The sequence below is a fragment of the Platalea leucorodia genome, assembly GCF_965183815.1.
Source record: "Platalea leucorodia genome assembly, chromosome: 4".
NCBI lineage: Eukaryota > Metazoa > Chordata > Aves > Pelecaniformes > Threskiornithidae > Platalea > Platalea leucorodia.
Genome location: NC_138826.1, coordinates 52,299,377 through 52,314,794, shown reverse-complemented (window position 1 = coordinate 52,314,794; position 15,418 = coordinate 52,299,377). Strand labels below are relative to the sequence as shown.

Genomic DNA, 15,418 nt, shown 5'->3' with positions numbered 1-15,418 from the left:
ATTGTCGTCTTGTTCTCTTACTCTTGCCATAATCAATTTAATCTTGAAAGTGTATGAAACTGGCCTCTTTATTACTTTTTTAATCTGGAAATTGGCCCGTTCTTGCATGTTTAACTGTAGCATAGCAGCTACATACAGCCTTAGTATCTTTTAGAAACTTAAACAGATATCCTCTGTTCCTTTTCCCTCTCACTTTCTCTTGCAGCTGGATATAGCCAGAGCTTTTGTCCACACCCTGCTTTTGCCTCTCTTGTCCTTTAACTAGGAAACCAGATAATTGAATCAAATCTCTGAGATTAACTTAGAGGAAAACACCACCCATTTTGAGTGAGCTTTCCCAGGCCAAGACTGGAGAATGAACTTCCACAGGGAACTAATGCCCATCACAAGCCTCATCATCTTTCACCTAGGTGCAAATCTTTTATTTCCTTTTCCTTTCTGCCTTTCTGTTATCTTCCTAGAAGGGTGGATATGTGATTGTGTAGGAGGGAGCACGTGTATATACACATATCCATAACAAAGCACTGCTCTGATCACTCTTTAGCCCTAGAGGAGATGGGTAGTTGGGATGTTAAGCAATAGGCTACAGGAAGACTCAAGATTTCATGAAGGCGAGGCTCTGTGAGTTTGTCACTGAAAGAGCTGTTTTCCTTTATACCTAAACCTCTAAATCTCAGAATTATAAGCCCCAGCTACCCACTTGCAGTGTATTTTTGTTCTCAAAGTGATATAAATGTTGAAATGCAAAACTGTGGTTGTATTGACTGTTCTCTCCTAAACCAGTCTGATAATAAGGCAGAATGGTAATCTTTTTCTCTTTTCTGTTGTCCTTGTTATCACTGTAGGGATCAGATGTTGCCATCATGGTTCCTTTATGAAATAATATTTCTTTCTCCACCTTTGGTACCAATGGCCAGAGCTCCGGATGGTTTGGCGGTAAGAGTATGGCACAGCTCCATCCCTGCCGTTCCAAATATGCTTCTCAGCTTCAGGCACTAGGAAGATGGTACCATGTATTGCTCTCTTACATCAAGAGACGGCACACATCTTTTCATCTCTCTGTATCCTGGGCCTCATCAAGGTAGTCTGCTTTATGTGCCAACAGCTGTCTCCTTCTCCAAAAATCATAGTTAAAGAAATGAACTGTTGTAGTGGGATTTGAATGGGCAAACATCTGCTCTCCAGTATTGCATATACTAACAAGATGCACTACCTGCATTTGCAGCTTTTTAAGGCCAGAGGGATCTGTTGTGCTCATTAACCCTGACTACAGGCATTGCACAGGCCATAGCCAGTCATTGATGTTCTGCATCTCATTTAGCGGTCAGCTCCTTTGCTGGCACAGACTTATCATTTGTAATTTGTAATTACTATACTTATTTGATTGCTGTGATCTAAAAAGAGCCTAGCAAGAGTTGGGGTTTTGAACATACACCAGTAAAAAGAAAAACGAACTTAGTGCCCTCTTCTCCTCCAGCATTCTCCAATGCAAAAATCCCTCTTAGTTCCCAAAGGCGAAGCCCCCCGCTGCTCCTGCCTCCCTAGGTTCCTTAGAAAATAGAAAGGCTTTACAGCATCCCTAAAATTTGAGAGTAGAGTTTCTTGGATCAAAGCTGAAAATGTATTACAATTTCAAGGCAACTTTATGCAGGTGCCATGGTAGAAGCTCCTCCTCTTATTCTTTACTTCTGCACTAAGTTGTCTCTCTTGGCCATGAAAGAGCCAGATGTAGAGAAATCGACTGTGACTGAATTTTACTTTTAGACAGTTGTACATGTTTTTGGAGTGGGATGTATCTTTCATTAGACCTGAGTATAATTTTATCCAGAAAACCAGTAACTGAGGAGGAAGCAGGTTTTTGGTCATTGACCTTGCTCTGTTCGTAATTATTTCCTGATCCAAAACATTGCTGCGAAATATTTAGCATGGGCTTTTTTATGCCAGTTAATTTAGCAGATCTTAAAACAATGTTTTCTTGAATATGCCTGGATGCAAGTGCCTGCTAAAAGCTGAGAAAATGCTTAAGTGCACAGGAATGCAATTACTTCAGTAGACAGAAGAGCTTCCTGTTTTTAGACACTTGTAAGAGGACAAAGATTTGCAGCACTGTGAAACTTGGGGAGAGCCAGGAGAAAGGAAAGATACAGATAAGCTAAAGCAAGCTATGAAATGCCATTTCACTGCACAGCATTGTAAGCTTTTCAGCAAGCTACTGATTTATCTTGTTGCCAATAAATTAAAATGCATCAATTCGGATGCTGCGGTAAACCCTGGAAGAGAGGGACGGCTGCGTGGGGGCTGCAAGTCTAGTTCCCTCGTCGTGTCTTGTGCTTCATTTACTCACCCAGGGTGTTGTCCTGAGCTGACCTCCCATTTGGAGCACTCCTTGGAAGACAGAGCAGGGTGTGGATACACCAGCACCTCTATTCCCTTCCTGTTTCTAGCTCTAGCCCTCCGTCCTGGCTGATGGAGCAGAAGTACCACCTCTGTTTTCTCCTCTCTCCCTACATGAGGTTAATGGGGTAGGTAGGGGCTCGTATCTTGCAGCCACACACAGATGCACAGTAAAACAATTTGAGTGGGTACTGCTAAAACCCAAATGATTGGATTGCCTTAAAAAGCCCTTCTGTAAAGAAAAATAAAATGAGTTATTTGAAAGGACTGAGCTCATGAAGATTTTGGTATGTCATTGCAAGTCATTCAACGCTGAGTGAGTGGGCTAAGTACAGGATGTCTCAAAATGTACTCTTAACTTGGGGACAGAGCTATTGATAGCAGAGCATAAAGAATGTAATTGTATCCAAAGGCTGAGGCAAGTGGAGCTGAGATGGAAGTGACCTTATTAGTGGGTTTGTGTTTCTAAACTTTAGGTGACCAGTCTCCCATTGTTAGTGAAAGCAAAGGTTATGCTGTTTGGATCAAAAGTTTCTTTGCTACTTGAAGTGGACAAAAGATTAAAAGGAAGAAAACAAAGCACATATATTTTATATAGGTGTAAATATACATCGTTTATATAACCCATAAACATATATATTTTTGTATATACATACATTTCACCCAGCCTGTATCTTTTCCTGTCAGGGAAACGAATTTGTGTTTGTCAGCCATGCTTGCCGCTCATTGGAAGTCGCAGAGAACTGAATCACGGCCGCTGTTGATGGGAGACTTCTGCTGCTCAGCTTCGTTGAATAGCAGGAAATCCTGGAGTGCAGCGCGACTCCAATATTCAGTTTTTATTCCATATTAGGAAATATTTCCTTATCATTACTGCGGGTGTGTTGGAATGATTTGTAAGATTAATTTCTGTGAGCCAAATGAAAAGACAAGGCCCTGTCGCTTGCTTCTGGCTTTCAGGCAAACTCCATGGGAAGGAATGAAGAGGCTCAGCCTGAGGAGGGGTGGCCCTTTTCAATCAATACAGGTGAAACCAGCCTCACCAAAGCTGTTTTAAAAGAAGTCGGTTTAGCCCGGTGCAGTTCCTCAATCTGGGTTACGCAGCTTCTTGTGCTGGCACAAAGCATCGAGTGGCAGCGGGAGAGAAACAAGCAGATGGTTTGATGGAAAGTGGGACAGCTTCTTTCAGAAACAGTACTGGCTAATGCCAGCTTACAGTGTGCATACAACCGTGGCCTTTGCTGGGGAGGGGGTTGTTGGTGGTTTTTGGTGCGGTTTTTTGCCTGGTCTACTCAGAACCCCTCCTTTATGTTCTGGGGTATTGACAGGTTTAGGAGTCTACCCCAAGGTAGGAAAGTAACTTCCTTTGCTTTGAAAGCATCTCTTACTTGGGTGCACTGGGTGAAAAGCTCTTCTGGGGTTTAGGGGGCATGTCAGAGCTGGCCACTGACACCCCAGGTTGCTCTCTGGGCCTCGCAGTCCCCCAGGTTTCGCTGGTGTCATCGGTCCGCTGAGGCTGCAGGACCCGTGCAGCGCTTCCATACCCAAGTCCTGTGTGCCTGTGAACGTCTCCTCAAGGTTTTCTCACGGTCGTGGGGGCAGGGCACTGGGAGCGTCCGCTCTTTTTGGTTTACGAGCTGGGGCTGGGTGAGCCACGGAGCGCGCTCTGCTTTTAGCTGTGACTATAACGGGCGACTTACCCAGACGCTCCACGGGGAAAGCAAGAATGACTTAAAATGGCTAAAACATTTGAACATCTTTTGCTTTTAAATAGCAAAGCCTGTTCTGACGGGGCTAATTTTACTCAGTTTCTTAGTGCTACTTTAAATAGAACAGATGTAATTCACTCTGTAACTTCAAAGTAGCAAAACTTATTAGAACATAACACACATTGGGGAATGAATAACAAACTAGAGGAAATGAAGTATATAAATGAGGTAAATGAAATGCTAAAGTGTCAGCGACAGCTTGTTGCAGTCTTGTTATTTCATTTTCCCTTCCCAGATAGGGACCGTTGTAAAAACGGGAGGGTGCCAGAAAGATCTGGTCTTGGCAATAACATCGAAGAAGAAGAATCTGTGTGTGAAGTATCTGATTTGTTGTGTTTGGCAGGGAATGTTGCTTCGTTCAGGTAGCATATTAAATAAAAAAGGGGCTTGTGAATGGTGATACTACTGAAAACATGCATTATGTAGGAACATAATATTTATTTTTCTTTCTGAAACATACCCCAGAGCAGTGCTTGGCAAACACACTGATACGATAACTGTGAACTTCAGTAACAGCAGTAGCACAGCTAGCATCATGCAGATGTCAAGAATAGGAATATTAGGTCAAACCCTATTGAGCTGAAGGTTGTGGGTTTTTTATTGGTATAAGTGAACTTTGGACAAGGCTCTCTTCTGAACATGGAAATCTTTGTTTATTAATAACACAAGTACTAAGATCAGGCTCTGAGAGTTGAAAAATATTGGCCCATATTTGATGTAGATTGGAGTAGTGGGGTTTTCTTATTTGCTTGCTGCTTGGAGACTTTGGGATCCTTTAGTGTTTTGTTTGTTTGTGGAGGTTTCTCAAAAGCTTTGGAAGTGGATTTAAAGCAGGTTATGAAGGCAGGGAACCTCTCCACGAGGAAGTTCAGTATAAACAATTGGATGGTGACAATACGCACAGTGCAGTTGCCGAATTTGTGCTAGCAGAAACTGTAGCGCAGAAAGTCGTTTTCCCTCCAGGCTGATACCACAGTATGACCGCTTTCTCCTTCTGTTTCATCACTGGAGCTATCAGCTGTTGTACAACATTTTTATCTTTGCTTTTTGTTTGCACGTCAGCTCATAGCATGTACAGTTGCATGTTTCAGAAGTTGCCCAGGGTGCCTGGGCGGCTGCTGCTCCAGCTGCTGCTCCTCCCCTCGCTCCTGCTGGTATGTCACACCACCTCGTCCTGCTGAGCCCTTGGTTGCTTATTTCATTTATCTGTCCCTGCCCACTGCCTTTTGGTGTGAATCATGCTGTTATTTGTGTATGGTGGCTTGGTTTTTTTCATACACATATATATATATCTGCTGTCTCTCTTGAAGAGAATCCAAACAATTTGGAGACAGCAGGGCTGGCACTTATACTTGCAGCATGGATACAGCAAGGCTTCTTTCCTAGATAGCACTTAATTTTTTTAAATATAATCATTGTCACCGGTGGTTTTTTAGCGCCCAGTTTTGCGAGTTGGTCTGCTGTGTTGTCTGTAAGGAGCCAAGCAGTGTTACTAAGTCTGCTTTAACTTCTCACCCAGAAGAGCTCCAGTACTACACACGGTGGTGATAGCTGGCGTTTCTGAAGGTACTCGCTTTATTGAGCTGTACGCGTTTACTTTGGAACAGGTCTGGCACAGAAAGCCTCTCTCTCTCCTTTCTCTTCTACTTTCTAATTCTTGAAAAATGCCATTTGTATGCTTCATTTCAGGAGCAAGTTGAATGACAAAATGTGTCGTGCCGAGAAAATGGGAACTTTGAAAGGCAGAAATATGTTTTGGTATCTGCCTTACCCAGAGGCTTTCACTCAGGAGCCAGCTTCCCTTGGAATGTACGTGGAAACTTTATAAACTCTGAAGTTTCACCCTTTTTGCTGCAACAGTGAACTGCCTTCCTAATTGCTGGGCTTTAGGGGTGTGCTTGGGTGTATAAATGAAAATTATTATTGGCCTTTCTATGAAGTGATGTAGCTGTTTTGGGAGGAAGGATTGGTGTTCCCTGTCCTGCTGAAAATGTATGTAGCTTTACGTTTTAAATCCCAATCGGAGACCCAGCAGCACGACGTAGTATCGTTCTGTGATGCAGTAAAAAACATGCTTTTCTCTCCAAGAGAATTGTATGTGGTGTTTGCTCCCTAACTTAAATATGCACTAAGTAATGAGTCCAGAGTAAATTTATTCTAGGGCTGCTGTATAATTATATTACACGCATGGTTTCAAAACTAAGAATATTTCCATTGTGTCACTTAGGTCCAGATTAATTTGATGATATAGATCCAGCCTTATTTGATAGTAAGAACAAGCTATGCGATATAACACAGTTGTGCAGGAGACTTGCCCGTAAAGAGACCGGCACCTTCAGACCCATTCTTACAGAAGTGAAGTCCAGTCGTGATATCCACTGTCTAACTGGCACAGACTTGCGCTTTTGCTGGCAATCTGTGGAAGAGGAAGCAAGAATTGATCAAATAGCTTACTGAAGTATCCTGAGAAATGTGAAACCCTCTAATAAGGAAGATAGATAGCTGGAAAGATTGGTTTCAGTTTTCACTGCTTGTAGCATAGTCTCGCGGTTATATTCTCACTTCAGTGAGAAATCATTAAAAAAGTAAATGCGAAAGGTTGGAAGAATGTTAGAAGGATCTGAAATGATGAACTTACCTGCTTGGGGGGGACATTGTTTTTTAGTGTGTGGTGGTGTTTGTGTTTGGTTTCTGTGTGGGTTTTTTTTGTTTTGTTTTTGTTTTTCCCTTTCTTTTTCCTATTGAAGTATTTGAATCTTCACCACCACTACAGTTCAGACATTTGGTGATGTGAAGTGTTATGATTATGCTCTCTACTCCATATCCCTGTCCTGTTGCTCCATTTTACAGGCTGGAAAGTATGCCATGGGGTTATAAAGCGAATTTTTTGAGATCTTGCAGCACATGTGTGTCGAGATCCTGTTTCATCCCTTGTTATCCTTTTCTCTTTAAAGTCTAGAGCTACCTGGATATGTAGAAATAGGCTCTAAAATTACTGAGGGTGTCAAACCTCCATCCTTCCTTCCTGCTAAGCGACAGCTCTGTGCTTGCTCTCTTCTTCGCACATCACGGATGTCCCGAGATGGAGCTGTGGAGGCTGGAGACGATGTGCGAGAGGCTTGGATTTTGTGTTCTCATACCTTCCCGATTAGAAAATGATCCCGCAAGGTGCCAAATGTTTCTTTCAGGGGAGAACAGTTCTCTAGGTGCCTTGATTTCTTCCATCTCTCCTCTTCTGAGTTGTCATAGCAGGTGGGATTGGATGCCTCAGTGATTTTGCTCTGATTAACCAGAGCCTCAATCCAGTAGCCTAACACGAAAACATTAATGATGGACTGTGGGAGCTGCCAAGAAAAGCACCCTGGAGAGGATGTGAGTTTTGAGTTACCAGTTGTATAGCAGAAGCTGGGTGTGGCGTTTTCACCAGTGGAAACGCTTTCAGGAAAATCGGTCAAGGGTTTGACTTAGAGCTGTTGTGATAGATGGGAGCACAGACTGAAGTTGTAGTAAACACTGCTTGGCCTTTCTCTGCTTCCCAATCAGGAAAGATCTGGGAATAAAAAGATCAAATGTATGCTTGGACCAGGCAGCATTTTTCTACCGGAAAGGAGATGGTTGATCAGGACAGACTTGCTCAAAGGAGACTCTTGATAACTCCAGCTTGTTAGAATTGGGCCTGCTGTCCCCTGTCTGCTGCTCTATCCTGCTGTCCCTTGTCCTTCAGGAACATCCTTCGTCTCCTCCCTGCTACGCTGCTGTCCCACCGGCCTCTTGGGGCAAGATGCCCCCGGTCACCCCACACCTGTAGCTCCTCATCCCTCTCTCTCCTGTGCTCACACCATAGGTGTTTGCTGCTGAGCAGAGCAGGCATCAGGAGAAGGGCTCGTGCTGTCAGTTCAGCCATCCGTCCAAGAGGCACGGGCTCGATTTCTGGGCCAAGCAGCACATATGGCGTCTCTGCTTCTGGCAGCTCCAAGAGGTTGTCCTGCGGGCTGTGCGCTGCTCACTGTCTCCTGTTGATTAGCTTGGTTTGATGTCTCTCTCATTCACAGCCAGTGGTGTATCATTTTTTCCAAAGTAACAGGCCCTTCGGAAAGAAAGGTCTTCTGTCCTCGTGAGCCAGAGGAGTTTAGGCCAAATACATCTGGCTGGTTAGTATGACCTTCTTCGTGGTCCAGGGAGCCTAATGCAAGGCCGATGATGCAGCAGGAGTAGAATGGTTCCATTATGCAAATGGCATGAGTTTGGGTGAATTAGTAGGTTTTTGAGGGCATTTCCAAGAACTATGGGTGGCACCTTTTCAAAACGTTCCAGTTAATGTGCTGAGGTCAGTAGAAGTAGTGTGTTGTCAATAAACGGCCCCACTTAAAAGCTTCTTCCTTCCCCCCCCCCCATCCCCTCCAGCATCATTTGTTTATAAAAGGTCATACTTAAGGATTTTACTTGGTTACTCCCAACTGAATGTTTTGTCTGGGATGTGGATTTGTGCTTTGTTTGGGGGTTTGCTGGTGGAAGCAGAGAGGCAGGAGGAAAAAGGATGAAGATGTTTTCTGGGCTGTGAGTTGACATAGGATTTTGTGGGGTACCTAGTGTCCCCTGCCAGGTCTGTGCTCTTTTCCACTTACTTTGGGGAACCTGGAGAGCTTCTTGGTTTTATAAAGATGATGCCACACACACATGCACACACAGCCCCCAGTGACAGAGCTAACTGGGGCCACCAGTTGCAAACTGAGCAAATGTCAAGTAAACTCTGTCTCGAGGAAATGCTACGCTGTGGTACAGCGTGGTCCGGAGGCAGGGCTGGTGGGGTGTCTGCGGGGTACACGGGGTGCTGGAAGCAAATGCTTCTGGTGATGTATCCCTCCTGCTTTGGTGGGCTCACGCCATGGTATGATGGTGAAGTCGATAGAAGTTTCTTCTCTGTTTAAATAGCTTTCTCTGGGCTCGCTAGCTTACAGATTGGGTTCTCATCTATATTTTCCTACTGTAGAACCACAGTGAGGGTCAGCCCTGCTATTTATAGCATGGCGTGCTAGCGCCAGAATTGTTATCTCCTTTTTACAGGCTTAATAAAATCAAGTGACTTAGATTTGCTATTTGGTAATGTCTGCATTTGTGAGTATAGGAGCATGGGGAAAACAAATTAACAGGAAACAAAATTACAGTGTTATTTTATCCTACCAGGAATACAAGACGTGCAAAGGATAAATACCCTGTTGCTTGCCGGTGCTAGAGTGCACTCATTATACCTTAAGTAAAGGTTAATCCATTTCAAGCCTGGGTTAATGCTACGCTATCCTGACGCTCCAAAATGATCAGAAGGCGGGTTTTTACTCTATTAGCTCATTTCTTGAAATAACTTAATCGCAGATGCCAGCATGTGGTCAGCAGTTGCTCGGTTTGATTTGGGTGTGTCAACGTGCTGTAGGTTTTGCTCTCAGAGACCTGTTTTATAATTATCTTTTCCCACCTATCAAGGGAGAAAGAGAGTGTAGTATTGTATAACGGACTCAATACGGAGAGCAGAGGCAAGTTCTCCAGCTTTCCAAGAAGTGTCCAGTATGGGGTACATGTTTGTGTGAAGAATAAACACCTTAATTTTTAGTAAATATTATTAACAGTTCACAGCTCTCATCTTTCTTTATTAGAAAATTGAAGGGAATAAAAGTTTGATTAAAAAATAGAAATATCGACATCATCATAAAGCAGCTGTAGTGCTATTAAAACTTCACTGTATATGTATAGAAAGATACATTTTTATTCTCAGAGCTCTGGTGTCTTGCGCGCTCCAAAATACTCAGCTAAAATAATATCTACATAATGCTATAAAACGCCTCTATTTGTGACACAGCAGCTGTGTTTCTGGCAACAAGTATCTTATTGTCGCACCAAATCCAATTAAAAATCCACGAGATGAAATACCATCTTCACAGGGGGTAGCAGGCAAATCCAAAACAAAAAACCCAGAGCAGAAATAAGCAGTCTTCCCGTCTGATGTGGACATGCAGTTTTTCTTCTGTATGAAACCTTTAATCGGTTCACCTTAAAAGGTATTAGGATATGATTGAAGATCATAAACCTAATTTGGGATTTGTCTTCCTCAAAATCCCCTGGTGAAATAGAAGCATTACGTAAATAATCAAAAGGAAGTGTATGTACTTCTGTGTAATTTTCCAAAACCAACCCCAAAACAACCTGAACAAATGAGCGCGGGGCTGAGATGCTGCTATTTGTGGCTCCCGTCCGTGAGGCTCTCTTAAAGTGCCTCAACCCACTTCCAGGTAGGGCGTGAGTCCTAGGACAAACTGTGCTTGCCTTGGTGGGTTGTTTTTTGGGTTTTTTTGTTTGGTTGGTTTTTTTGGGTTTTGTTTGTTTGTTTGTTTTTTTAAATCTCCCCTGGCTTCCCTAGACCAGTTGCAAGGACTCAGGACTGCCCTAAGATGTCTTTTCCTAGCGTTAAAAGCATTATTCTAGCACATCCAACTTCTTTGGGTTCAAGATGAAAGCTATCGAAGAGAGCGGCCTTTCTTCTTTGTTCGTTCTTCCCAGTTTTTAAGTGCTCAGTGACCATGTGCCCTGACCTATAACTACTGTACATGGTAACATATTTACAGCTGCATAAGAAGACATCACACACACACACACACACACACACACACCCCCCACACCCCGAATCTGAGAATCCAAACACAGGGAGCTCTGTAAGGAACAACTGCTCCAGAAAACACTCGCTTCATCAGCAGCATGAGGTGGTCGGAAAGGATTATAAATAGGAAATAAACAGAAGGACTTGCTGCCTAATGGCCTTGTGGTGGGGAAGGGTTTTCTATTCTTGGTGGTTGGTTGTTGCTTTAAAAAAACCAACCAAACAGAAAAACAGCAACAGAAGTTTTCCATTTAAAATATGGCAATTCCATTATTTTGTTTTCATGGGATAATTTCTAGAAAGCCCCCCAATTGTCCACATGTAACTTTGTTGAGTGGCTTTACAATTCAAAGATACTTAATGGCTATCTTCTGTCCTTGAAACAGCTTCTCCTCTGGATGGGATTAGGGGGTTTGTCCATTTACTTTTTCACTTTATCCTGTCCGTTTGGTAGCACCTACCATTTCTGGACTCTGAAGTTGTCCTAGAGTTGGTTACATGTCCAGCTGTGGGAGCTGCCTGGTCTTCCTCTCGCTTCCCCCTTTCCCTTCTGTGCTCTGCTGCCTCTTCCCTCCCCCAGGCTGGGCTCCAGTCTGCCGGAGGTACGTTTTCCTCATTTGTGGACAAGCGCTGCCCATAGCCTGCATAATTCTTTGCTATGATTCACCCTTTGTTTTGCCAACATGTTGTTATTTTTTTAGAGAGTGGGTAGTTAAGTCCTCCTGCTATCTTGGGATAATTTTATAATACAGGGTTTTTTTAATGGACTTTCTTATATCTAAAGAACAGTGCATTCCTTGTGAATTCTATAGCATCTAAGAATTTGGAGATGGAGAGTGGGAAAGAGGATAAAAAAATATATATATATTAATTTTTTTTCAAGTGAGTAATGATTTGACATGCTCTGTTTCAGTACATGTTACCATGGCGATGACTGCAGGGACTACAACATCCTTTCCCATGAGTAACCACACCCGGGAGAGAGTGACGGTGGCCAAACTTACGCTGGAGAACTTCTACAGCAACCTAATTATACAGCACGAAGAGAGAGAAACCAGGTACTGGCTCTGCTTCCTCTCACTCCTCTTCAGCGTTTTCTGGTTGGCTTTTGGCAGTGTTTGTTCAAGGGCACTTTGATCCCCGTGCACAGAGCAGTTCTCAGAAGTTTTTCTGTACTTAGTAACAAGAATCTAATCCCTGAAGGGCACGGGCTACCTTTCAGCTGCTGGCTGTGCTGGTAGACCTGTGAACATCCTCTGCTACTGCACCAAGCAGTCACTGCGTGACCAAGGACCTCGACTTTTGATGTTCTCATACGATTTACCTGCTCATCAGATTATTACAACTTTGCAGAAACTGTTCTCTGCAGGGTGTTATTTCGCAGCACGTGCGAGGTTTCCACTTCTGTGTGTGGGGCTGGTGACCTGCGATTCCTCTGCGCATGCCGCAGGGAATAAACTCTACAGAGGAAGATGCTGCAGAGCTGCTGCTGGGTGGTAACTTGGTTTTGTGTAAGGCAGTGGCTTGTGGTGTCTATTCATGCTCTGCAGCATGGAGCTCACGCTGAGATTCATAAACCCTGCAGAAGGGAGCGTATAGGAGGTAGGGAACAGGACTGATAGGAGAAGTGTTTGACAGGGTGATGGGGTAAAGAAAGGAGGCAGAGAAGTGGGGGTGGCCTGGGGTGGAAATAAGGGGCAGTAAAGAGCATAAGGTTGTTGATGGAGGGTTTGAGAGGCTCTTGGGTGGGCAGGAAGAATTTTGGGGGTAATGTAATACCCACTTCTAAATTCTTCTGTGGTGGTGTTGACTGGTACTCCTTGCGTGGGAGTATGCATTGGTCATCTCCACTTTAACTTCTCTCATCGGTGCCCAATTCTGCCTCCAATGTGTTGAAGTGCTACTTGAATTAAGTGTCAAAGCATCAAGCATTTGATTGTAATGAATGTTGTGTTTCAAATTGTCATCAGCATGTGAAATTATCGTTCCCCTGGTAATATGTTTTTAATTGAGGGGCTTTCAGCTGAGCAGCAGGGTTTCTCTCTTCATCATATTTAGTCATTATCCCATGTAATTGAGTTGCTTCTAGTTAGAAGAATAGACTGTCTACCGAGGGCCTTTAATTTAGGGGATCCTGCTGTACTTCCCCAAGTGAGGAAAGACGCCAGCAGCCTCGCACCCAGCCTTTGAACTCTTGGCTGCTGCTAGTGTGTAACCAGCTTTCTGAAAGCTGCGCCCTGACAGTCATAAAGAAGCATCCCGCCGGCGGAAAAAGAGGGGTCCAGGAAACGCGTTGCCACATGCTGACCCCCTGCCGTCTGTGGGGTACTCCCAGGCTTCGCTCCCTGCTTAGACCCTCCCAGCCTGGCATGGCACCAGCTGGAGGAGCCCCAGGACTGGTGAGGCCTGGCCCAGGCCGGACACTGGGAGGAGATGATGGTGAATCCAGGGGCGTAGAGTGAGTTGGCGCAGGGGGAGGGGGAGCAGGACCAGTTGTGTGACCAGGCAAAGGTCAGCAAGGCTGAGACTGGGGGTGAAAGCTGAAGCTAGCTGAGGTGTTGGAGGTAGAGCTGAGATGGAAATGGTGAAAAAAACCCAATGTTTATTCTGATTCGTAATCCTAATTGATAAAACCAGCCTTCGTTCAAGAAGGTTATATGAAGAAATATAAGTCATTAGAGCGATTATATGTTTGGACCTTTAATGCCTAATTCTGCAAATACGTAAGTATGTGCTTAGATTTGCTTATACATTTTCAACAGCTTTGGTCACAAATGTATAAATGGATGGAGTGGGCAGTAAGTCTTCAAATTTCCATCTGAGGCAAATTCTTTGGTATCTGGAATATGTAAAGTAAAGGCATTGTCTTGCTGTAGTGTTATGTTTGTTTTTAATAAATAATAAAAAAAAGCAATCTCCTTCACAGGCAGAAGAAGCTAGAAGTGGCTATGGAAGAGGAGGGCCTCGCAGATGAGGAGGTAAATACTACTTAAGTAACTTTTGAAGAGACTCCTTTGCTTTTGTCGCACTACTTCAAACTGGCATTTGAGGAGCTTACAGAAACATTAGCTAGCATGACGTTAAGTTTTATTTTGTAAATGAATGTTGCCCCTGTAAATAACTTGCTTATTAGGGAAGCTGTGAATACACTTGAATGATACTTGTGATACCTAAGGCTTTTCCTGCCACCATGTCCTGGTTTCAGCTGAGGTAAACTTAATTTTCTTCTTAGTAGCTGGCGTAGTGCTGTGTTTTGGATTTAGGATGAGAATAATGTTGATAACACGCTGATGTTTTAGTTGTTGCTAAGTAGGGCTTACACTGGTCAAGGACTTTTTGCAGCTTCCCATGCTCTGCCAGGTGCACAAGAAGCTGGGAGGGGGCACAGCCGGGGGGGCTGACCCAGGCTGGCCACAGGGCCATGCCACAACGTATGATGTCATGCTGAGTTTAGAAACTGGGGGAGCTGGCTGAGGGGCAGCGATCGCTGCTCGGGAACTGGCTGGGCATCAGTGGGCAGGTGGTGAGCAGTTGCATCACCTGGGTTTTGCTTTTTTTTGTCGTTTTCCTTTTCACTATTACTACCGTTATTATTATTATTTTATTTTATTTCATTTCAATTAAACTGTTCTTATCTCAACCTGCAAGTCTTCTCACTTTACCATTCTGATTCTCTCCCCCATCCCATCCAGAGGGGGAGGGGGAGCAAGCGGCTGCGTGGTGCTTAGCTGCTGGTTGGGATTAAACTGTGACACACCCTTAGTCATGAGACACGTGGCCGCAGCAAGTATATAGTATGCTTTTCAAAGATTAAAATTGCTTGCCATTATGTTTGGCAAGAAAAAAAGGTGAGATGCCCTTGGAAGGAGTGTGTAGAAAGCAAAATCCTGAACCTTTTTTTTTGTTGTTGTTGATTTAAACAATAAACTGGGCATACCCTTGCTCCGTTTGGATACGGATGAGGAGGGATCTTTGTCCAGTTGGCATCTCTCAGAACTTTGGTCAATAAGTTGCTTTTCTGAGGTTCATCACAGCACAGCTGCCTGTACTGCCTTCAGGATAGGCAGGCAAAGAAGTAGGAACAGTGCCTCGGTCATTTCTGAGTTTGTGTGGCTGCTGTAACTTCTAGGAGAGGGAGAAGCAAGTGTGGGTGCATAATGCCATCTTGTGGATTTAAATGGCACTGTCATCCTAGTACAAAACCTGGCAGGTGCCTGATCGATGGGTCTCACTAGCAGCCTCTGAGATCTCAGCATCTTTGGGAGCATAGGTCAGCGTTTGTCTTCTCTCAGGGTGAATCCCATTGACGTTTTTATAGAACAAAACATATGACAGGATTTGGACAGATTTTTCTTTCAAATACGAGTGTTTGCCTGCCCTAAACCAAATGGATTTTGCTATAGATAGCGTAAGTTGGATCTCTGCTGCCTGTTAGGCTCCTTGTTGCCTGTCGTCACTCTTTTCGGTAGGGTGCAAGTTTCAGCTTTTATTGATCCTTCACACTGCCCAAAAACAAGAGTCCTTGCCTCACTAGTGACTTTAGCTTTTGGACTGATGTACTTTGTTTGAACCAGTATGATTTTTTAAATTAATATTATTATTAATTTTT

General features: G+C 43.9%; 1 protein-coding gene across 2 annotated transcripts in view; it reads left to right on the top strand.

Moving 5' to 3' along the window:
• Nucleotides 1-15,418, top strand: part of STK38L (serine/threonine kinase 38 like) — a 53,230-nt gene that overhangs the window by 17,625 nt on the left and 20,187 nt on the right. Inside the window, exons 1-3 of one of the 2 annotated variants that reach the window (XM_082310340.1) lie at nucleotides 5,611-5,729; nucleotides 11,723-11,867; nucleotides 13,736-13,787. In XM_082310340.1, the coding sequence (XP_082166466.1) occupies nucleotides 11,734-11,867; nucleotides 13,736-13,787 (186 nt within the window). In that variant the 5' untranslated portion in view covers nucleotides 5,611-5,729; nucleotides 11,723-11,733. Of the gene's footprint in view, nucleotides 1-5,610; nucleotides 5,730-11,722; nucleotides 11,868-13,735; nucleotides 13,788-15,418 lie in introns of those variants that run through there. The other variant, XM_082310339.1, reaches the window with a different exon arrangement.